The following is a 24,492-nucleotide window of genomic DNA, read 5'->3' on the forward strand; positions in this document are numbered from 1 at the left end:
AGTTCTCAGGCGCCTTCTAGAATCCCCCGCCAGCCTCCCCGCTGCCTGGTTACCAAACTCGGCCGGGGACACCCAACCTCCCCTGTCGAGGACCTGGGTTGGCCAGCCCAGCTTTGTACGGGTGACTGAAGGCCACATCGACGTAACAGTTGAAAGGGAAGGACGCGGAGACCACCCAGTACCCGCCCCAGGCGTTTCCAGAGTCTCCGCTTAGGCGGCCCGTGGGGGTCGCGGTCGCGGACCGGGGACAGCAATGGGGCGAGCGCGCAGCGCCGGCCGCACTCCCAGAGCCGCCCACCGCCGCCCCACGGCCGCCTAGAGCGCGCCGGGACTGCATTTCCCATAGGCCCACGCTGCGGAGCACCGCCCACCCGAGCCACACGCGAGTGCGTGGCCGCGAGGTGTCCCTGCCGCAGCCCCCGCCCGCCCGCAGAGCTTTTGAAAGGCGGCGGGAGGCGGTGAGCGCCATGGCGAGCCCGGGCCGCCTGCTGTGCGTGCTGGGCCTGCTACTCTGCGGGGTGGCGAGCCTCGAGCTGTCTAGACCCCACGGCGACACCGCCAAGAAGCCCATCATCGGTAAGGAGGCTGGGCGGGGCCACAGCAGAAAGAGAGGGGCTGGGTGTTGGCGCTGGGCGCCTCCCGCCGCCGCGCTCCAGCTGGTGCGCCCCGCCGGGAAAAACCCCCAGATGTGCTTCGCTTTTGGTGCAAGGAGGAACCCGGGCCGGGCACCATTTAGGTGGTACTGAAATGTACCTGGTTGAGGTATTTGGTTCATTCCTTTAGACTCATATGACTCTTAAAGGTGGGAGGGAGGAGGGTGCACCATGAAGAATCCTGCGGATTTTCTTTTTTTGTACACAGCTAGAAATTTCTACTAAAATAAAACATTTGTTTTTCGCACATAGTTGGGAAGTTTTACTCATTTTACATCTACAAATTCTGTACATGCATTACATTCATCAAAATGTATTGATGGCGTGTTTAAATACCAGTGCATTGTAATATAAAATCAAGAAATTAAGGTATAACTTGGATTTTGTCATGTTCAGTAGCAGAGGACAACAGTGGCTAATATCCTAATGTAGGTTCTGTTTGGTGTAAAAATGCAGCAATTTTTCGTTTCCAACATATTTGTGTTTTAAAGAAATAGTAAAATCAGTCTGTGTTACCAAAACACACATTTGAGACAGGCCCAAGGAAAGCTACCTACGAAATCATCCTGGGGTTAACATTTGCCCAAAGAAATTTGTGTGTGGACATTAAAATTAGTTTTATTTTGGCTGTAGGATTATGCCTTTCATACTATTTTTTTTTCTGTGAATATTATCACTGTATTCTCTAACTAAACAGAAAGTAGATGAATGTTTTTCATATAGGTAGTGTCCAATTTTCAAATGGATTGCTTACTGGTATTTGGAACTTATTTCATAGCTGTTTAACATGGTGATTTGATTCTCCACGAACTAACTCAAGCTGTAATTAATGTAACACATTGCATATTGTGTGTCCAGAGAAGAGAAAGAAAGCAGAGGGGATTCTTTCCCTTTCCTAGAATCAGGGGTAGCCCTGCGTCAAATATTTAAAAAAGGGACTTTGCTTTTGGTCACTGAGATCAGCACAACTTCGTTAACTGAGTACCGACTATGTGCACAGTCTTGCTCTAGGAAGTGCAAAGCCTTGAAAGATGACAAGCCACAAAAGTTGTGAGATGGCCTTAAATTATTGGTGGAATATTGGTCACATTTTGAGGGACAGGGAGAACAGCTTGAGCTCTTTTCCCAGGGATGGGAAAAGTGAGTATGCATGGGCCCAGGGGAAGGGGAGATGTTGGTGGAACTCACTCTGATGTACTTCTCTTTCTGGTACCTCTGCGCTCCCATGATGCCCCATGTCTCCTTTGTGGTACCTCACCCCATGTACCCTGTACCACTCCATTTCCTATGACACTCCTAGTTCTTCGTTCCCTCGCCAAACTTTGTTATTCCTTAGTGAAGATGATCTTACCTACCAGTAAGGAGAAAAAGTTTTACTGAACAAATTTTGGCATTTGACATGTTATCTGAATACCTGATGAATGCCAATTGTAAGAAGCTGGGAATACAAAAGTGAGTAATACAGACAACAGCTCTTCCTATCAGGTGGCCTACAGAGACACTGAAAGTGTTCCAAATGCTGAAGTGCTGAATAGGAGTAGGCACAGGTACTCACCTGACAGATGTGTTTTGATGTATACTGATTGCTGTACTGTGTTGGGGCTGGGTTTCACTGGTAAAAGGAGGCCAGAGAGATGGGTGGGGCAGAGCATACAGGGTCTTACAGAGTTTATTAAAGTCTAGGGACCCACTGAGGTAGTTACACAAAGTGGTGACACCTGCTTGCTGATCGATCTCTACCTGATGTCCTTTCCTATTGCTTTCTGCTTTCACTCACCTGGCTCTAAAAATATGGATTCCTTGCAACGTGACAGGCACAATCCTGACTCCTGGCCTTTGCATTTGCTCTTCCTTTGTCCTGGATTGCTGTTTTCCCAGATACATGAATGTGGTTTACTCTGTCACCTCTCTGAAGTCCTGGCTCAAATGTCACGTTTTACCTTCTCAGGGAGGACTTGCCTGGCCACTGTGTTGAAGAGACTGTCCTTTCCTCCATAGATGGGCTCTCCTTCCCCAGCTTCTTTCTCTCCTTAGAGCTTATGACCAGCCATCACTCTATATATTATGCCTTTTTATCTTGTTTATTGTTTGTTCTCTCTCCCCTCCCTGCTACACTCTCGAATTAATGCACACAGGACAGGGGTTTTTGTTTGGTTCACTCATAGTCATGTGTCCCCAGCAGCTAGTTTGTTGCCTGGCATGAGGTATGATTCAACAGTATATATTGAATGACTGTAGGAATAGGAATGGTGATATGATCCGATTTGCTTCTACATGGGGAGCTGCTTGGAGCTTGGGGGGTTTCTTAAGAAAAGATATAACAAGACCTTCTAAGAGTCTATTATAATAGTGTGGTGGGGAGAGGGGAGATATTGATAGCTTGGGCTAAGGTAATGTTGGAGAGGTGTGGATGGAAGATGTTTTCACTCCCTTGCTTCGTTGTCAGGGAATCAGTGTGTCTGTGAGTATGTGTGGGAAAGGAGTGACAGCCTTGTAAATTTAAGGATCTGTATTCTTTAGATGGATTCTAGAGTAGGTCTACAGTTGTGTGAAGGCTGCAAGTGCTATTGTAAGCCTTCTTTGGGGGTTTATTTGGCCTCCCTGATGTGGTGAGAGATAGATCTACTTGAAACTAAGATCAGCCTCCCCTGCTTCTTTCCCACAGGCTATGGGTGGACTTGGAGGAGAGACTTCCTATTTAATTCTGTGGATTGGAATAATAAAATATGATATGTTTGCTGTGATATATTTCAGTTTCTGAGCAAGAAGAAAAGAAATTTGCTTGAAACTAAACTTTTTTTTTGTTATTAGGAATATTAATGCAAAAATGCCGTAATAAAGTCATGAAAAACTATGGAAGATACTATATTGCTGCATCCTATGTAAAGTATTTGGAGTCTGCAGGTGCAAGAGTTGTACCAGTAAGGTATGATTCAGTGTTTATTTATTTATTTATTTTTTTACTCTGTGTAAAAAATTGCTGCGTACGGGTGCGGTGCCTCATGCCTGTAATCCCAGCACTTTGGGAGGCCAAGGCGGGTGGACTACTGAGGTCAGGAGTTCGAGACCAGCCAGGCCAACCTGGTGAAACCCTGTCTCTACTAAAAATACAAAAATTAGCTGGGTGCAGTAGTGCACTCCTGTAATCCCAGCTACTGGGGAGGCTGAGGCAGGAGAATCGCTTGAACCAGGGAGGTGGAGGTTGCAGTGAGTTGAGCTCGCACCACTGCACTCCAGTTTGGGCAACAGATCGAGACTCCGTCTCAAAAAAAATAATAATTACTGCCTAATATCTCTAAAATTCGTGCTTTCTCTCTTATGATTACACTGTTTAAATGCAGTAACATTGCACCTGATTTTTGACACAAACATGTTGCTTAGAGTCTCTCACTGAATTGTTTAATGTGGGAAGCTGTGTGTTACCTGTAACGTCATTAGAGGTACTGTATGTCATATGCATTAACATCAAGAATGAAATGATAGTTTCCTTTACCCCAGAAAAGGTGGTCCTCACAGACACTATGAAGGTAATGGAGTAAAATAATCTAAAGTGGTTGGGGGGCGGGGTGAAGGATAAAAAATTACGTATTGGGTACAGTGTACATTGCTCGGGTGACTGCTGCATTGAAATCTCAGACTTCATCACTATACAGTTCATGCATGTAACCAAAAACCGTTTTTACCCCAAAGGCTATTGAAATAAAAAAAAATTTTAACGAATCTACCATTTAACCAGCTTTATTCTATAATATTAGGATAAGAGAACACTTAGGGAATGAAGGAGGTTTTTAGAAGATGACTTTTAAAATACCTTCACACTCTACTTTAAAAGTTTGTAAATTACCAATGCATTAGGGTTGCTTCAGTGTGGATTATAGGTATTGCAGTTTTAAAGGCACTACATTATTTTTGTGATAAAATGTTCCTATAAGAATAAAATGATTCATCTCATATTTTCATTTAGAACTGAATTCTTCCCATATTTTTCATTTGGAAGGTGCTAACAACCAGAATCTTATAAGTATTTATAATATCTTGTCTGCTAAAATTAATGTATTTTAGAATCTTTGAGCGCCCTCATCTAATCCATTTTGAGTGATTTAACACACAAAACACTATTTATTCTGTACAGCCTGTTTTTGCAAACAATTCCTCATCAAAAATTATAACAAAAGTACTGTTCAAATATAATACTACTAATAAAATGCAAATATTACAATTTAGAGAATTGTACCACAAAATGGCTTTAGGTTTAGATTTATAAGAATTATCTTCTTGTATGATCTTTTATATTTAAATTAACTGTTTCTACACCAAGATTACCATTTGCTTTTGATATTAGTCTTTAATATTTTAGTAGCATATCTAATTTTTCAAACGAAATTTTATTTGAAGCCCATATAACACCAGAGTTTTAGAGCTGCGGAAGAGGCTCCAGAGAGTCTTCAGAACAGTGTTTCAAAGTTTTCGTCAGGGAAGCTTTTTAATGCAAGCTGTTCTTCTGGGATGTTAGTGCTGACCGTGTGGATGGGAGATAGGAGAGACAAAAGGCAGAGCAGCCATAAAAAAGAATGAAATCATATCCTTTGCTGCAGTGTGGATGCAGCTGGAGGCCTAAGTGAATTAATGCAGAAACAGAAAACCAAATACCACATATTCTCACTTATAAGTGGGAGCTAAACATTGAGTACACATGGACCCAAAGATGGCAGCAGTAGATACTGGGGGCTACTAGAGGAGGAGGGCGAAAAGGGCTGAAAAACTACCTATTGGATACTGTGCTCACTACCTGGGTGACAGGATCATTTGTACCCCAAACCTCAGCATCACACAATATACCCATGTAACAAATCTGCACATGTACCCTCTGAATCTAAAATAAAAGTTAAAATTATACAAAATAAATGAAGTAAAATCATAAATGAAAGAGGAGACATTACAGCTAATGCTACAGAAATAAAAAGGTTCATAAAAGACTACTTACAAGAAACTATATGCCAACAACATGTGTAACCTAGAAGAAATGAATAAATTGTTAGAAACACACAGTCTACCAAGACTGAATCATAAAGAAATAGGTAACAAACCTGTCACTGGTGAAGAGATTGAAATGGTAATCAATAGCCTCTCAACACAGAAAAGCCCAAGACCAGCTGGCTTCACTGGTGAATTCTACCAAACATCTAAAGCAGAATGGATACCAGTCCTTCTCAAACTCATCCAAAAAATTGAAGACAGTACAATTCCAAGAATGAACCCCAATGTAAACTAGGTCTTGGGCAATTATGATGTGTCAGTGTATTTTTATCAACTGTTACAGTGTACCACCCAAGATGTTAATGGAGGAAGCTATACATGTTTTTGGGCAGGGGTTATATAGGAAATACTTAACCTTCCCTTAATTTTGCTGTGAACCTGAAATTACTCTAAAAAATAAAGTCTTTAAAAAAATAAAACGAAATGCCTAAAGCCAGGTAGACCAGTTTAGAGGTAGTTGCAGTAGGCTAGGTGTGAAGTGTTGAGGGCTTGGCTTACACCGTTGGTGTGGGAATGATAGGTAAGTGTTGTTTAAAAAAATCACCAGTACGTGATGACTAATAAAAGGGCACAGGGAGGAAGTAATATATAAGGATGATGGAAGTTTTGAAATCATGGGAGTTTTGAAACTGGATGACTTTGCAGAATATTGGTATTTATGAGAGATGCTGAGAACATGACTGTCAGCATATAGGTTAATTTCGAAATTGGGTTCTCAGAGTTCATTTAAGGTATATTGGAATCATGCGATCTCGTAGAAACAGTGTAATACATAGGGGCTAAGTTCACAGACTAGCCTGCGAAGGATTACCTGATGCAAAATAAGACTGGATCATGATGATGTTAGGTTCATTTCTGAATTTTGGATGCTGGGAGTCAACTTCTGTGGTTTAGAAGTGAAGAGGAAGAGATGGGAGACCTGGGAAGCATTCTGAAATAGATCAAGAAATTTGTCTTTGGTTTCCTTCTGCCTTCTTTCTGCCCCCTTCTGTCTCAGGTGCTTGGTGCCCTCAGGTTGTCATAAATGCCCAATGTGGGACTAGTGGAAAACAGAATGTCCTGCTTCCTCAGAGGTAGCATACAGGAGCCCATGGACTGCTGCTTTTGATTTAAAAACATGTTTTGTTCACACAGCATTTTAAAACACGAATCAGGCTGGGCGTGGTGGCTCACGTCTATTATCCCAGCACTTTGGGAGGCCGAGGTGGGAAGATTGTTTAATCTCATGAGTTTGAGACCAGCTTGGGCAACATGGAAAAACCCCTATCTATAAAAAAAATTTTTAAAAAGTCAGCTGGGAGTGGTGGTGTGCACCTATGGGCCCAGCTACTCAGGAGGCTGAGGTGGGACGATCACTTGAGCCCAGGAGGTGGAGGTTGCAGTGAGCTGAGATGGCACTACTGCACTCCAGCCTAGGTGACAGAGCCAGACCTTTCTCAAAAAAACCCCAAAGACCACAAATCAGACTTTATAAGAGTCTGAATTTTTGGTTCTTTTGAAGACAGTTATCTAGATTGGGTTTTAAATGGGGCAAACGCTCCCCATTGGCAACAATGCCTTACCATCCTTTTCATGCTGCTAGAGCTGTGTGTCGTTTGCCATCACCACCAGGCTTAAGCCATTTCCTTACAGTTAAGGAGAGAGTAAACTGTTTCTCATACCTTGTTGAAAGGGACTTTTGTTTCAAAAAATGTCTGACAACATGCAACTAACAGCTGTATTCTCTGCCAGGGCCCCTAGGCACCAGAGTTGTGACATGGCACACTCCTTCCCCTGTGACAATTAGGTCTCTTAATAGTGATAAATGGGGACCAAAACTATGGTCATGGACAGTGTGGGAGCCATTTATTTAGAATTAATGAAATGACTGAAACTAGCTTGCACTGCTAGCTGGCAGGAATCCTTGGAGTGCAGCTGTGTGATCTAAATCCATTTTGGTCCCTGGTGGTGGTTGCCCATTTTGGTTTAAATATCCATGGGGAGAATTCTGGGTCCCGACTGGTTGCTTCCTTTTTGTTGCCACAATCTGGGGAGATTAGACTGGCAGAATACTGGGTACATGTAGATTCATATTTCACCTCCCTATCGCTTCCTGAGGCAGGGCTACATATCAGTATTTTCTCCACTTAAGACCATGGTAAGCACCATTCTGGTATCAGCCATTGCTTTGTGGCTGTCTGTCAGGAAGAGATTACTATGAACTTGTGAAAGACAGACCTGGACTTGCAAAGCTTGTTTGGACTTAGAGTAGATCCAGAGTTGTTTGCTGGCAAAACACAGCCTGTGTTCTGGATATCACAAGTGTCTAGTTAATAATGGGTGTGAGGGACCTTACCTCCCCCTAAAACTTCTTTGAGGGCAGAAATGGACTAGTTGACATCTAATCATAAGTCTGCTTCTTTTAGGGCAGGTTGAGAGGACAGGTACCATTTATCCTCTCACAGAAGCAGAAGGCTGCTAAATGTGGGAGAGTTCTTGCAAGGATTTCACTAACTTGGTGCTCTCTTCCCTTATTGTTGCATTTTATTGAACTTTTGGGAGAGCAGATATCTTACTGTGACTTAGTAAATGTTCTCACCATATATCACAGATTAATCCCGTCTTTTTTTTCTGGAGAAAGGGAATAAAGTCACCAATAATATGGCGATTGTTAGGAGGCCCTTAAGGGGTGTTTGATCAAGGTCTTTCAGAGTAATTACCTGGGCAGTTAGGCTGTTCTACAGTCATCCCTCTGTAGTCCTCAGTTCAGACTAGATGTGAACCGTCCTGACTTTGAAATGCAGAGTAGTCCCTAGACTGTTGCAACTAGTTGGTTGGGGTGGGATCAGGCAGAGACTTGGCGTTTATTTATATATTTTTTAATCTGCCGGAGCTGCCTGTAGTTAAATAGGCATGATAAATAAAGTTATTTAAAGGAGTCTTTACATAAAACTACTGAATATTCTTACATTTCTTTTTTGTAGTTCTTGGTTAGTAGAGAAATTACTGGTGGCCAAATCTCACGGTCTTTACTGTTTTTGCATACTAATACATATTCACAATATTAAATTACATTAGATCACAGAAAAACATACTTACTTGTCTGATTAGCAAAACAAGGATAAAATTATGTGGCTTTCAAGTGGTTTGCAAAAATGCCTCTAGAAAAGTAGAGAGGTAATATTGTTTAGTAATTAAAAATTAGTTTTTACTTGGCTTTTTAAAAGTAATGTGGAGACTTCATTTAGAGGTTTACTTCTAAGTTTCACAAATATAACAATAACTGTTTTATTGTTTTCAGGCTGGATCTTACAGAGAAAGACTATGAAATGCTTTTCAAATCTATTAATGGGTAAGTTGGCAGCATTGGTTTCATACTGTATATGAGTGGTCTACATATGTCTGCTTTTGTAAAAGAAATCATATAAATATTATACATGTTTCTATGTAACTGTCTTAGAGTGGTATAGTATTAGTGTTCTGAGTTCTTTTATAGGATTTATTTTCTTGGGAGATGCAAAAGTCCTTCAAAAGAGGAAGAGGCAGGTTAGGAAATGTATAATTGTTACATAGTAGACACATGATTTTTTTAAACGTGTGACTTAATCTTTGTTCTTTTAATGCTTGTCTTAAATGTTTTGAAGCTACCTTGAATGGCGTGGGATACTGCTTGCATGTGGGGTTTATAAGTCCAAAGTCTGAGGATGTTGATTTTTTTTTTTTCAGGTAAATTGGAAAAAAATGTTCTGTCCTCTGGTTTCACCACTAAAGATATGTTAGCTCACAGAACAAGACTTCTAATCATATGAAAAAAAAATGTTCACCATCACTCTTAATTTTAGGAAAGAAGGCTAATTACAGCAATCAAAAACATTTAATTACCATGTTGGCAGAGATCAGAAAATTTGCTTATACTCTATAGGGCCTGTGAGGAAACAAGTGTGCTCATACTTTATTAGAGGAAATGTAAATCATGTAGTCTTTTTTGGGGTAATATTGCAATACCTATTGAAATTAGAAACACGTATACCCTTTGACCTGGGAACTTGAGGAGGAATTTTATTTTATAAATATATTCCCACCTCGCATGAAGACTTAGATTCAAATCTATGCATTGTATTAGTAGTATTGTCTGACAGTCACCCAGTAGTCCATCAGGTGAGAATTGGTTAAATAAAGCAGACTATATACATTTAATAGAATACTATGCAGGAATTAAAAAATGAGGCTATCTATAGATGCTGACTTGGATCACCACTGTCCTATGAACAATGTGATAGTGTCATGTGAAAAAGGCAAGGCACATGATGGTGTGTATAGCATACACCCCATTTGCTTTTTGTTAAAGGTAGGGGTGAAGAGATACGCATATTTCTACCAAATCAACACAGCAGATTTTAATGGCAGTCGTTTCTGATTGGGAATAGGGTAGAAGTATTTTACTGTAAAATGTTTTTTAAAAAGAGCTTTATTATTTTTACTTCTAAAAGCATGTTAATTTATTGTTTCTTTTAAAAAGCTGTGTTTAGGAAACTATTTGCCTTCAGTTCAGTTTGGTTCAGTAAATATTTACCATAAAATCAGTTCAATTTAGTAAAACATTTACAATGCCTAGTATGTGCTGTGTGCAAGGTACTTTGGCATGGACAAAGATCATTAAGTCTAGGCTAGAATATAATAGTAGAACCTCGAAAATAGACCTTTTGAATCACTTCATTTTCTTCCCACCCTCTCCCCAATTGCATTCCTGTTTGGAGAGGAATCTGAGTCAAGTAGCAGTGTAGACAGGAATACGTACTTTTGGGAGCTAGCCTGTCCAGATGCTCAGTATGTCTTCATGCAAACCAGCAAAAGGAGTCCATTTTCTATCTTCCTCACTTGTTTCCTGCGTTGCCACTAGTTGTTGCTCCTGTAGGCCCCTTTTCTGTCTCGTGTAGTCACTGCACTCCAAAGTGCACTCCAGAGTGGGTTAAATTAAGGGCCTTATTTATATCTCTGTCACCAGAAAATGAGCCATATTCTAATGTGACTTCAAAAGCACCTTTACTGAGTCACTATTATGCAGTGGACCCCATAGTATCTTGCAGGGGAATGCAGAGATGAAAAGACAGAGCCATGCTTTAAGGAGTTTGTCATATAGGAGGGACAGTCAGGTTTTGCTGCATGAAAGGACTTTGGGGTTAGACATACCATATGTAGTCATCGGCAGCTTTTTAAATACTAAGTTAATGTCTATAAGCTGGAGACCTGGGATGCAAAACATACAAATTAAAAAAAAAATATTCAGTTAATGGAAAGAGAGAACGCTAATGAGTCTTCACTAAGCCACTTTTAATTGTGGGATTTTCTGCTTGGATTTGTGGTAGATATTCTCCCACACAGATGCTTATATGTTTTCTACTAGACTGTGATCTTCCTAACAGCAAAAGCCACTCATGTTTGTCTCTCCAGGCAAGTACTGAGTCTAGCTCATGGAAGAAACAGAATATATTTCTTGAATAACAACAATCTCACAAGTGATATTTCACATATCTCAAACTCGTATTTAAATGTTTTCAAAATTTTAATATGATTAATACCATTTTTCTTACCTCTTTTGAATATCCTTGGTTCTTTCAAGACCTTGCTATAAATTTTAAATTTAAAGTTTAATTTTAAAAGTTGGTATAAAAACATGGTAAAATATTTTTCTATATTTCACCTTTATAAGTGTATAAAATAATATCAAATATTTTTAACTGCCTTCTTTTCCTAGACTTTTTCTAGAATCATAATTATGTTTCTTGAAAAAAATACTAATACTAAAATATTCTATTAAAATATTTTATATTCTAATACTAAAATATTCTATTAAAATAAACTATTCTACTAAAATACTAATACTAAAAAATTCTAATACTGTGCATATTTCTGAAGAGACTCAGGGTGATAAGAATTAAATTCTTGTAGAAATTTAATTCTAGCTTAAATATATTTTTATGACCAGCTTGTTCTTTATAGTTAAATTATTTGTGAGCTAAAACCTACCCATAATTATGGACCTGCAATTGATTTGGCATCACAGATCACCTTCATTTAAACCTGGCTATACCTGGAATTTTGTCTGTCTTTGATGTCTAGCTCTGTGTACTCTTGCCCCTCCCCTACTTATTTACTTTTAATTTTCCCACACTCTATTTCATTAAATAAATTTTTTGAAGAAGTTTTTGGAAAATCTGCACTGAAGTGTTGTTAACTGCTGTAGTTTCTGAATGGCTGGGATTGTAAATATTTTATATTTTCTTTTTTCTTTACTTTTCTAATTTTCTTCAAGGATCTTACTGCATATGTAATAAGAAAAATTGTTTTAAAATGAAAAGATTGTTTTCTGTGTCTGTATGGGTAGGGGGTGGCAAAATACACCCTATTTGATTTATGTAACGTTGTTTCAGAATCCTTTTCCCTGGAGGAAGTGTTGACCTCAGACGCTCAGATTATGCTGAAGTGGCCAAAATATTTTACAACTTGTCCATACAGGTAAATATCAGTTACTGCTTATTATTCCAGATGGGTTTTTGTAAGTTTTTGTGAGAGTAGTTCATTTTTTAAGCAGATGGTAATGCTACCTTCAAAATTACCCTTAGCCTCATCATACCTTTAATTTTGAGGCGCCTGTTCTTGGCTGCTCCCACCTATTTTCCATGTGCTTCATCTAATCCTGGGCTTCCAGAGACCCTTCAGAGCCCTGCTGACTGCCCCTCTCTTGATGCTTGTTAATGTGAACCATGTCCTCATGTAGTGTAGACATTCTGATGTCTCTCTCTGTCCTCTTTTTTTTTTTATGGGCATTGTTTATATGTTATTAATTCTCACCTCTTCTTGAAATCTGTTCTTCTTCCCAACTCATTCAATCCTGTTTGAACTTTCTTCACAGTTACCATAGACTCCATGTCAAGCAGAGCTTCTGAGCCTCTGAGTTCTCCTTTCTAATGTTCACAGTGGGACTGCCTTTGTACCATAGCTCAAACCTTTACTGTTTCTCTCCTCAACTATTAACAGTGATTTTTAAATTAATCTTGCTGGCCCTAGTATCTTACGAATCCTGCTTAAATATTTCCCTAAATAACTGTTTTTAGCCTTAGAAATACTTGTTTCAAACTTTTAATAGCTAAGGTCAGTAATCTGTAGGCTTTTATAGTCTTTGGGTCAAGATATACAGTGTGTCCACAGCTCATGTTTTCCAGCCTGTGTGGGAGCTTGGTCTGAAGAGAGATTAAGTGATATAGCCTACTTATGGATCCTGGAGAATTCTTCAGAAATCCATGTGTAACTCAGGTGCCTATTTGGTTATGACAAAAGATATGGCTAATTTTTATTTTGAAAAGTTTGAATAAACTTAGTTTTCTCTTTTTCCACTTGCAAAGAGTTTTGATGATGGAGACTATTTTCCTGTATGGGGCACATGCCTTGGATTTGAAGAGCTTTCACTACTGATTAGTGGAGAGTGCTTATTAACTGTCACAGATACTGTTGACGTGGCAATGCCGCTGAACTTCACTGGAGGTAAGAGTACTCTTTTCAACCCTTTAAAAAATATTTGCCTTCGTGATCGATGTGGTGGCATCATGCTCTCCCAGGCAGAAAAAAAAAAAAAAATATTTGCTGGGCAGGATTAGTAAGTAGCACATATGAAAGTAAAAGTGCTTATTTTTATTTTCTTTTTAGCCTTTTCCCTGAAGGAAAAAATGCTTACAACATTAGCGTTTAAATTATTTACACATGTTGAAGATGTGAATGACCATCCTTGTACTCATTTAGGAGGATGACTTAAGGAATTGTGAATTTTAATAACTCATTGCTTCTAGTGATATCAGGACTGTGTGTAATGAAGAACTCTGAAATGGGATCTGGTTTTGACTCCTAGCTTTCTCACTTTGACCTTCAGGAATCATTTTACCTCTCTGAGGTTCAATGTCCGCATTTGCAAAAAGGTCTAACCCTTAGGGTTTTTTTCTGTGAAAATTAAATAAGTTTTTTTTTTTTTTTTTTTTAAGACAGAGTCTCTCTCTCTCACTCAGTCTGGAGTGCAGTGATGCAGTCTTGGCTCACTGCAACCTCTACCTCCAGGGTTCAAGGGATTCTCCTGCCTCAGTTCCCTGAGTAGCTGGGACTACAGGCACCCCACCACACCTGGCTGAATTTTGTATTTTTAGTAGAGACAAGGTTTCACCATGTTGGCCAGGCTGGTCTCAAACTCCTGACCTCAGGTGATCCACCCACCTTGGCCTCCCAAAGTGCTGGGATTAGAGGATCTACTGGGAAGTGCTGTATTTACTCAGCAACCAGGAACTCCAGTGAGTTTGGTGTCTAGAGTTTTTACTGGAATGTTATTAGGAAATAATTGATTGAATCTTTGCCTATGTGATTGAACTCAATCTCCAGCCCCTCTTTCATACTTGGAGATTGATTGGGCTGGCTCGAAGTTTCAACTTTCTAATCATGAAGTTAGTTTTTCTGATGATTAGTCTTCATCCTGAAATAATTGAGGGACCCACCTTGAATTACCACATTAGCATAACAAAAATACTTCTATCACTCCGGGAATTCCAAGGGTTTTTAGAAGCTTCCTGTCAGGAACCCAGGACAAAGACCAGATAGATTCTTAATGATATCACTCTGTATAAGTAGATAATGATTATTGTAGGTTACTTGATCTCCGAATGCTTAGAATTGAAGCCACCAGCTATTTCTGTTCTCACAGGGATTTTGCAAGGAAAGTAGCAGTCATACTTAAAACTTGTAGAATGCTTTATGCTTTTGAAAGCTCTTTCTTCCATTGTCTCACTTAATAATTGCAAAAACCTGGTGGGAAGTACATGTATTAGGTCAGAGTACTTTGGTTGTGTGTTGCCAGAACCCGGTTTATACAGAAAAGGAATGTTTCAGGGTGCTGTGGTTTTCATGGAAGTCTCTAGCAAGAATAAGGGGTCTGGTTTGAAACAGTTGTCACTATCGCCTTGAAAACATCAGTGTCTTTTTTTCAAAATCTGTTTGTTGGTGTTTGAGTCTGTGCAGAACCTTCAGGGTTGACCACTAAGATATATTGCTTTTTGATCTGTTTACCGAGTCAAAATTTCTTGGCTTGGTTCATGTTCTTTTCTACATTGTTTGTATTTTTATTTGTTTGTCCCAGATACCTCTGAAAATATGCTCAAAGTTTTGGATCCTTTCCTGGGCAAATACATACACCCATGGAAAGTTTTAACTGTTTTTCAGAATAGTCTGTGGAAATCTAGTTAAGATTCCCTGCCTGTCTATAGCTTGCCAATACTCATATCAGAAGAATTTTACTTATTCATATTAAAATTCTAGAAGAAAATTACTTATAGCTGGAGCATATTTGAGTTTATGTTAGACACATTTTGTGACTTGATTGGAATACTTCTATGGAAATGATGTGTTTTGCTTATCATTTAGTCATCTTGATTATGTCTTCATAATGGCTTCTCTTTGGGTGCTGGTAAGTGACTTCAGTGGATTTTATTTTTTTGTGTTTAAATTATTTCTCTTGTACTTAAATTATTTCAGGTCAATTGCACAGCAGAATGTTCCAGAATTTTCCTACTGAGTTGTTGCTGTCATTAGCAGTAGAACCTCTGACTGCCAATTTCCATAAGTGGAGCCTCTCCATGAAGGTATCACACTAATTACACAATGAAATTAATATGTTTAGAATAACTGCAGAAGTAATTATTTTGTTTTATTTTCGTATTCTAGAATTTTACGATGAATGAAAAGTTAAAGAAGTTTTTCAATGTCTTAACTACAAATACAGATGGCGAGATTGAGTTTATTTCAACAATGGAAGGTATATCACTATAACATGTATACTTTATTTCACTTATTTTAGATTTTTAAATTTTGACTTTATATGTCTCTTATCAATAAAATCATATTACTTTGGGGCTTGAAGATGGGTGTTAGGGCATTTTGGGAGACGGGAGACATGTTTTGTCCATGTTTCAAATTAATTGCAGTTTTCCTGGGTATTTTCCTGAATGGGGTGGTGAAGAAGAAAAGTAAAAGAATAAAGGGGGCGAGGATGAAGAAAGAAATGAAGAAAGTGACTTCTGTTTCTAGCTATATTGCAGATTAAATACCTTGACAGACTTTCCTCCAGCCAACAACAAAATAAATGTGGGTGATAGAGAAAAACATAGTAAATACGTTGATGAATTGGCAAGGAAATAAAGATACTCAGGTCCAAAATTTTAAGAGTTGAGCGGAATATTTAAACCAGTGTTATTATGGAATCAGGAGAACTTGAGACGAAGTCAGGACTCTCTATATGAATAGTATCTCATGGAGCAGGACTTGGATGGCTGTACCAGCAATGTAAGGGTGAACTCAAAATACACCTAAAATCCCCCCTGTAGAATGGCAAGGAGAATTGCCCATCCTGAGCTTTGGGGCTAAGGGAGTGGGGTGGGGGACAGTGAATAAAGCCTTGAGTGTTTATAATGATGGGCTGTTCTCCTAGTGTGGCAAGCATTATACTAACTGGGAAGTTGGACACATCTTGAGTAATTTTGTTCAAGGTTGCCTCAGACTGGTAATGCCCTCACTTGTGAGGCTGAAGCAAATGTAAATAGTTTTTTTGAGAGGACCAGACGTTCATCCTAGGCTTCAAGGAATTTCAATATATGAAGTTTGAAGGAAAATGAGTGCTTCACAGCCAAAATACTACTAATGCACAAGCAAGCACTGTGAATGAGAACTTGCAGAGATAACAGAAGTGGAAGCAGACCTGGACAAATGTTAGATATTAGTATTATGAGATAAAGTATAATATATTTTAAGTTTTAAAGAAAGAAGTAAGAATGCTTGAAAATATAGGCATGAAACAATCAGATTTGAAAATAACCAAATTCAGCTATTAGATATTATAATTGAGGCCAGGTGTGGTGGCTCATGCCTGTAATCGCAGCACTTTGGGAGGCTGGGGCGGATCACCTGAGGTCAGAAGTTCAAGACCAGCCTGGCCAACATGGTGAAACCCCGTCTGTACTGAAAATACAAAAAGAAGAAAAAAAAAGCTGGGCATGGTGGCACGTGCCTGTAGTCCCAGCTACTTGGGGGTTGCAGTGAATTGAGATTGTGCCACAGCACTCCAGCCTGAATGACAGAGTAAGACTCTGTTTCAAAAAAAAAAGAAATTATAATTGAAATAAAACCCTCAGTAGACATGTTAATCAGAAGGTTAGACACAGTTGAGGAGAAATTAATGAACTAGAATAGAAGATAGATGTGAAGGAAACATTCAGAATCCAACGTAGCCAGACATGTAAATGTAAATGCCAAATGTGTCCGAAGAAAGGTTGGAATCTGGAGGGTAAAGTGATTTCTAACATACCTAACCAGAACTCTACAAGGAAGGGAAAAAGTAGGACAGAGACAGACTCTTTCTTCCATATTAAAAAAAAAATTTTCAGGTGGATAAAAGACCTAGGGAGAAAGGCACCCTACAATAAGGTTTTAGAAAAAATAAAGGAGAATGTCTTTATGATCTTGTTTAAAGGAAGGAGTTTTGAAGACAAAATATAAACAAACCATAAAGGAAAAGATTGATGAATTCAATCAAATGAAGAAGTTGTGTTCATAAAAAAAAAATCACAGAGAAAAGGAGAGGTATTTGTAATGCATATAACTGACAAAGGATATGTGTCTAGCTTATATAAAGTAAAGCTATGATTTAAGAAGAAAAGATAGCTTATTAAAAATGGATATGAGGGCTGGGCATGGTGGCTCATGCCTGTAATCCCAGCACTTTCAGAGACCGAGGCAGGCAGATCACTTGAGGTCAGGAGTTTGAGACCAGCCTGGCCAACATGGCGAAACCCCATCTCTACTAAAAATATAAAAATTAGCTGGGCGTGGTGGCACACACCTGTAATCCCAGCTACTCAGGAGGCTGAGGCAGGAGAATTGCTTGAACCTAGTGGGCAGAGGTTTCAGTGAGCCGAGATTGCACCACTGCACTCCAGCCTGGGCGACAGAGTGAGACTCTGCCTAAAAAAAAAAAAAAAAAGGGATATGAGATTTGAATGGATACCAAAAAAACTTGATTGTCCTGTCCACTTATGGCTTGGTGAGATAAGTTGCTCAGTGTAATTTCTGATCAGGGAATGCAAATGGAAACCAAAATTAAAAACCATTTTATACCTATCAGATTGGCAAAATTAAGAAGCCTGCTGATAACTAGTGTTACCCAGGATGTTGCACAGTGGGTGCTGTCATGCACTTACGATTGGAAAACATTTTGGCATTTCTTAGTAAAATCAAACATTTTCCAGTTTTGTTACCTGGCAGTTTTATTCATTGGTTAAAAAATATCTTAATGAAATAATTTCACGTAGATAGAAATGTACATGACATTATGTTCATACCAGCAAAAAAATGGAAAACAACTCAAAAGACCAGTAGTGCAAAGGATAAGTAATACTATACAGCTATTAAAATCAGTGGACACACCTGCTTGTACCACTGAATGAATCGTGAAGACAATTTTGAGTTAAAGAAGCAAGTCACAAGGGAATACATGCTGTATGTTTTCATTTATATGATGATTAAAATTTGGCAAAAAAAGAATGTATTGTTTGGTAGTAAATCTAAGGAAAGGACGGGGTGATGAATAATTATGAGAGTCCTTCTCACTGGGCTGAAGAGGTGGGAGGGACAGTCGAAGGGCTTTGGAAGTATTAGTCATGTTTCCTCCTCCCAATCCGATGTACCTCGCTACATCAGCATTAACCACCTGCCACCTGGATAGATGCAGCAGCAGCCTCTTAAGGCTTCCAGAAACCCATCTTCCAGCCACCCACTCGTGGGCTGCTGAAGTACCAGTCTGATAGTATTGCCTGAACAAAACTCCTCAGTGGCTCCTCTGCATTGGAGGATGAAGTCTAGATTTATGAGCTTATTTCCTCATGCCCTCTCCCTGCCTTCACCTCTAGCTTGTACCCTGCACGACCTGTTTGCTACACACAGCCCTTCCACAGAGCCATGCTTCTTGCCTCTGCACTGCTTCTCATGTGCTTTCCTCTTCTCTGAAAAGCTCCCCCTTTCCCCTATTCCTTTCTCCTGATGAACTCTTAGCCATCTCGAAAAACCCAGGCCACTTGTCATCCCTAGAGGCCTTTTCTACCATTATTCCTCTTCTCCACAACCTTGGTGCTTTGTGCTGTGTGGGAATGTTTCCTAATGCATGTATTTGCTCTTGTTCTATCATCTCTCTAGATGAAAAGCTCATTGAGATCAGGAACTGTATCTTACTCTCCTTTGTGTTTCTAGGGCTCATAGATGTTGAATGAATGCCTAATTATTTAAATGATAGAATATTGGGTTGGAAGTTAGGAAATCAGGTTCCATGTTGGTTCTGCTTTTGACTATGCCATACCAGGCTCATTTGAAAATTTTCTCCCACCTCCAGAATAGGAACACTTGAGATGCTTTATTATTTGCATATTTTCTTTCCACTCTTGATACTTCTGTCTAAATCAGTGAGGCAGGGCATGATTCCTAGTTTTCAGGAAACTGCACTGGTCTTTTAGTAATGCAGTTTACTAAAGAAGAGTAAATCTCACTCATTACTGAATGTCAGTGACTTCAAAAAGTTTGTGGGAAAAATGGAATTAAAATATAAAAATAAAAACTGTAAACTTTATTTCTCAAAATAAGCTCTATCAAGTTTAAGACACTTTTGCCCATGATGATACCAACCTTTTAGTCCATCCCTAAAGAACTGAGGGTCCTGTGAATTGAACCATGTCAAATGCAGTCTTTTACATTATTAACAGAGATGAGTGCCCTTTAAAGATTTTTTTTAAGATTAGGAAACAAGAATAAGTCAGAAGGAGGCAAATCAGGACCATAAGGTCCTAATGGCTTCCCATCAAAATGCTCACTAAGTAGCCCTTGTTGGATGAAAGGAATGAGCAGGAACATTGTCATGCTGGAGAAGGACTCCAGTGAAGCTTTCTTGGGCGATTTTCTGCTAAAGCTTTGGCTGACTTTCTGAAAACACATAAAAAGCAAATGTCACTCTTCTTTGGTTCTCCAGAAAATCAACAAGCAAAATGCCTTGGAGCATCCAAAAAAACGTTATGACCTTTGCCCTTGACCAGTTCATTTTGGCTTTGACTGGACCACTTCCATCTCTTGGTAGCCATTGCTTTGATTGTGTTTTCAGGTTCATACTGGTAAAGCCATGTTTTATCTGCAGTGGGAGTTCTTCAAAGTAATGCTCTAGGATCTTGATCCCACCTGTTAAAAATGTCCATTGAAAGCTCTCCTCTTGTGTGCAGCTGATCTGTGTGCAATGGTTTTGGCACCCATCGAGTAGAAAGTTTGCTCGACTTTAATTTTTCAGTCAGGATTGTGTAAGCTGACCCAACTGAGATGTCTGTGGTATTGGCTGTTGGTTCTGCTGTTTATTGTCGATCTTCTTCAATTAAGACATGAACAAGATACGTATTTTCCTGGCAAATTGATGTGGATAGTCTGCCCTGAGGGCTACAACATTGTTTCATTCCTTCTTAAAACGAGTTATCCATTTGTAAACTGCTGATTTCTTTGGGACATTATCCCCATAAATTTTTCGTAAAGCATCAGCGGTTTCGCCATTCTTCCATCCAAGCTTCACCATAAATTTGCTGTTTTTTCTGCCTTCAATTTTAGCAAAATTCATATTGCTGTTACAGGGGTTCTTTTAAAACTGATGTCTTATCCTTCTTAGTGCCTCATACTGGATCCTGTTCATACAAGTTACTACAAGTTTATTTTGGTGCAAAAAAATGTTGAAATCCTTGCATAATTTTTTTCATAATACACATTTTCTGTGAGCTTTTTGAAGACTTCTTATATATATATGTATATTTTCCAATGCATGAAGCATTATTGAGGACAAAAAAAGTCTTAAATCATAAAAAGGATTTATATCCAATATACTAGAAGATCTGCCTTTCAATTAACTGTAACAGTTAATTTCCTAGTCCCCCAGCCTGTGGGTCTCTTGCTGGTAGTTTCACAGGTAGTCCCAGAATAGAGAGGAAAAAGGGCAGTGTCACACAGAAGTAGGGGAGGCAGGGAGCTGAGTGCCTGGAGCTGCATGAGGCAGGTGTTTCCTCTCGTGAATACCCACAAAGCTGGGATAAAATGTTTCCCTTCTGTGGCCTGCTCTCTAGTCAGAAAGCTTACTGGGATGAGAACCGACAGTGCTCTTACTCCTAGGTATCTCTTCTTTCATTAATTCTCTTCATTTCTCCAAGTACTTTCTGATGGTGGTCATGGTTACAATTCCAAAGCAAAAAATAATAGAGGGGAGATTTGTTTTTTTCAAATCAAAATGAGGAAAGGTACATCTGAAGAAGAGACAAATATGTACATTTTTCTGAAGGTAACTATTACACATACTCACTTTTTTTTTGAATTGTGGAATTGTTCATGAGTATGTAAACGTAGAGAGAGTAATATGAACCCTAGGTGTCTATCAGCTTTGACAATTGTCAACAGCTCTGTGTCCCTTCTCGTTTTATGTCTGCTTTTAAACTTCTAAAAAATATTTTAAAAATTTATACCACAAAGTCATAAGTCATTCCACAGACTGAGAGAGAGACACAGTTTAGGCAGGGACAAACTGGCTTGTGTAAAAGGACACCAGAAGTGCTGCCATACTTCATTCTCATATGTATAAGTCATTATGGGAGCACAGGAAAGCATGCTACAAGACAGGGGAGAAAGAGACCCACTGCGGAAGAAACTTGTATCACCAGTAAAATGTGCATCTCACTTTTGGACAGGGATAGATTCCTCAGCTCAGCTTCTACTTTGCTATGAGTATCTCGAAAAGCAAATCGTCCTACAAATTGTAAAAAGTTGCTATATCAGTGAAATACGTTACTGGGAATTTTCACATTGAGTATGAATGGCAATTATTTTGTGTCTAAGAGAATATGTACAATTTTACCTTGTCTGATATTGTGAATTATATAGTGTTTTACATAAGACATAAACCAATTTCATTATAAGTAACATCTTAAACCATTCTTACTACTTACTAATTTGTGTTCTTCTTACAGGATATAAGTATCCAATATATGGTGTCCAGTGGCATCCAGAGAAAGCACCTTATGAGTGGAAGAATTTGGATGGCATTTCCCATGCACCTAATGCTGTGAAAACTGCATTTTATTTAGCAGAGTTTTTTGTTAATGAAGGTAATATGAGGGTACATAATTTTGTCATTCTGGGGTAGTTTTGAAGAAAATTGCCCTCATCTGAATTTTTGCCTACGCTTTGGCTCTATAAATGTTTTGTAAGTTCTATAGGTTTAACTTTAAAGAATAATACAAATGTTAAATAATGTGAAAGCCCTAAAATTGAGATGTTAGGTATTCTAATAAAACCAGGACAGTTACTTCAATTAACAGTATCATACATGCTTCAGTGGGCAGGATTCTTGAACAACAGTGTGAAGAATGTTGAGAGTTTTTTTTTTGTTTGTTTCTTTTTCTTTGTTGTTTTTGTTTTGTTTTGTTTTTTGACAGGGTCTTGCTCTGACGCCCAGGCTGAAATGCAGTGATGTGATCATAGCTTATTGCAGCCTCAAACTCCTGGGCTCAGGGGATCCTCCTGCCTCAGCATCCTGAGTAGCTGGGACTACAGGTGCAGACTGCCACACCAAGCTCTTTCTTCTTGGATACTTTTAATTTAGATTCTTCCCCATTACTCTCTATTTCTTAGGCTAATGCTTTAATTATAACAGTGTCTGAGCATTAGATGTTACTTTTCCAAGACAGTGATACAAATTGAATGTATATCCACCAGTTTGTGATTTGAAGTCTACCTGTCTATAGGCATTGGCATACTGGAGAAAGCAAATAAACTCTGCCTGCCTTTTGGTGATGAAAACACAGACATATTCATGCTGTGTTATGTTTGTGGGAAAAATCGAGAATTTGGTTGTAGATGCTTATTTCTTAGTTGAGCATGATAGGTACAGTAAGTCCTACGATTTAAGCGGAACTGTGTGTAGCAGGTCCTTGAACAACATTATTTACTTTGAAGTCGTTTCATTATAACATTGGTTATAACATTATAACATTGGTTATAACATTATAACATTGGAAAAAAATTGGTTTTGTTATACATCGTTGTGCTTAAAAGTAGTACAAGAACCTATCGATGACGTTAAGTGAGACTAGCTGTGTAAGACAGAGGTACAGAAACAAGTTGTAAAGGATAGAGATCACTTTGGTGAGGTATAGCCATTTAAAGACTTCAGTGAACTTTGCTTTCATTCCATCTCCAAGCTTGCCCTAAGTTTTTATCAACTCTCCTGCCATTGCTGGGAAGTCAAGTACTTCCTACTGAGTTCACTCTGCTTTAGAATCATGCAGAGCTGATGGTTTTATGACAAAAACTCCAAATTAAAAAAAAAAGTATCCCATATACAGTAGTATCAGTCCAAAGGAACATTTTCACGTGTGTGTGGAGTGAATGAGGGCAGCAGTGGCAGTGCCGCATTTGCTGCAGTAGTAGTCACGTGGCATTTGGTCTATGTGGTCTTTATCTTCCAACATTCTTCTTTCTAAAAATGCCGTAAGAGCCTGTATTTACTTTGACTTTGGGAGCTTTAGGAGCTCTCACCTCCTCACATTCCAGCTTTCATCATGCCAAATTTCTCACTGTGCCTCCTGGTTTTTCATAATGCTGCCTTACCTGTGGAAATGTCTCCCTTCTCTGTTTGCCTCAGCTTCGCCAGTTTCTCCATCCTTTTTACTCTTGTAGCATCCAGTGATGATACACCAAAAAACATTTTTATCATATGATTCTGTGTGTTTACGAGGCTGAACTTTTTGAGTGTTAGGACCTGTTCTGTTTATATTTCCATCCCCAGGCTGTGTATCAAGTCTTGTGTACACATAGCCACTTGGTAAGTATTTGAATGAGTTGCGGAGTGAGCATAGCATAGGATATGCTGCAGGGCAAATGCAGCACAGCTGCTGTGTCCATGGGCGACTGTGCCATAAATCGGGCACTGCTTTATTTGGGGAAATTTTGTAAAGCATTTCCCTCCCTCCCTTCCTCCCTTCCTTCTTCTTCTTCTTCTTTTTTTTTTTTTGGAAAGTAAGTTCGTTAAAGAAGTAAAGAAAAAAAAAGGTGGCTATTCTATAGGCAGAGCGGTCGCATTTCTCTTCTTGTTGATATTTTCCCACTTAATAATGCTGATTGCAGGAAGAAATATTATAAAATAGTCTCTTGAAGATTTTGTCATCTGATCCTTTTAAAAATCAACTTTTTTTTTCTTGCAGCTCGGAAAAACAACCATCATTTTAAATCTGAATCTGAAGAGGAGAAAGCATTGATTTATCAGTTCAGTCCAATTTATACTGGAAATATTTCTTCATTTCAGCAGTGTTACATATTTGATTGAAAGTCTTCAATTGGTTAACAGAGCAAATTTGAATAATTCCATGATTAAACTGTTAGAATAACTTGCTACTCATGGCAAGATTAGGAAGTCACAGATTCTTTTCTATATAATGTGACTGGCTCTGATTCTTCATGCCGTATATGACTTTATATAACATTAGATAATTAAATAGTGAGACATAAATAATCAGAGTGTTTTTCATCGAAAAGCCTTATATCTGAAGATTGAAAAAAATAAATTTACTGAAATAGAAATATTTTTTCTAATTGATTTGCTTGGGAAATAAATACCATCCCCTACCTGCCCACTCCATCCTCCTTGCTGAAAAAGAAAAGAATCTTTGAGAATCCT

The 24,492-nt window shown here is 38.9% G+C and overlaps 1 protein-coding gene across 2 annotated transcripts; it reads left to right on the top strand.

Moving 5' to 3' along the window:
* The first annotated feature begins 379 nt into the window (after positions 1–379).
* On the top strand, positions 380–24,492 carry GGH (gamma-glutamyl hydrolase). 2 transcript variants are annotated; one of them, XM_030795201.1, is made up of 9 exons: positions 380–576; positions 3,465–3,579; positions 8,971–9,021; positions 12,101–12,185; positions 13,073–13,211; positions 15,237–15,343; positions 15,426–15,516; positions 21,785–21,933; positions 24,020–24,492. In XM_030795201.1, exons 1-9 carry the CDS (start codon positions 468–470, stop codon positions 24,071–24,073), a joined length of 900 nt encoding a protein of 299 aa, XP_030651061.1. In that variant the 5' UTR covers positions 380–467; the 3' UTR covers positions 24,074–24,492. The 2 variants fall into 2 exon arrangements, with proteins under 2 accessions (XP_030651061.1, XP_030651060.1); XM_030795200.1 differs by having other exon boundaries at positions 21,785–21,922; positions 24,020–24,391.

This window comes from Nomascus leucogenys, chromosome 16, assembly GCF_006542625.1.
Source record: "Nomascus leucogenys isolate Asia chromosome 16, Asia_NLE_v1, whole genome shotgun sequence".
Classification (NCBI taxonomy): Eukaryota; Metazoa; Chordata; class Mammalia; order Primates; family Hylobatidae; genus Nomascus; species Nomascus leucogenys.

Bases quoted from the DNA above. Each gene is read 5' to 3' on its own strand.
- GGH (XM_030795200.1), top strand. From the start codon at position 468: ATGGCGAGCCCGGGCCGCCTGCTGTGCGTGCTGGGCCTGCTACTCTGC. The intron at 12,186-13,072 runs GTAAATATCAGT...CCACTTGCAAAG, and splicing joins TTTACAACTTGTCCATACAG to AGTTTTGATGATGGAGACTA. The intron at 15,344-15,425 runs GTATCACACTAA...TTCGTATTCTAG, and splicing joins AGTGGAGCCTCTCCATGAAG to AATTTTACGATGAATGAAAA.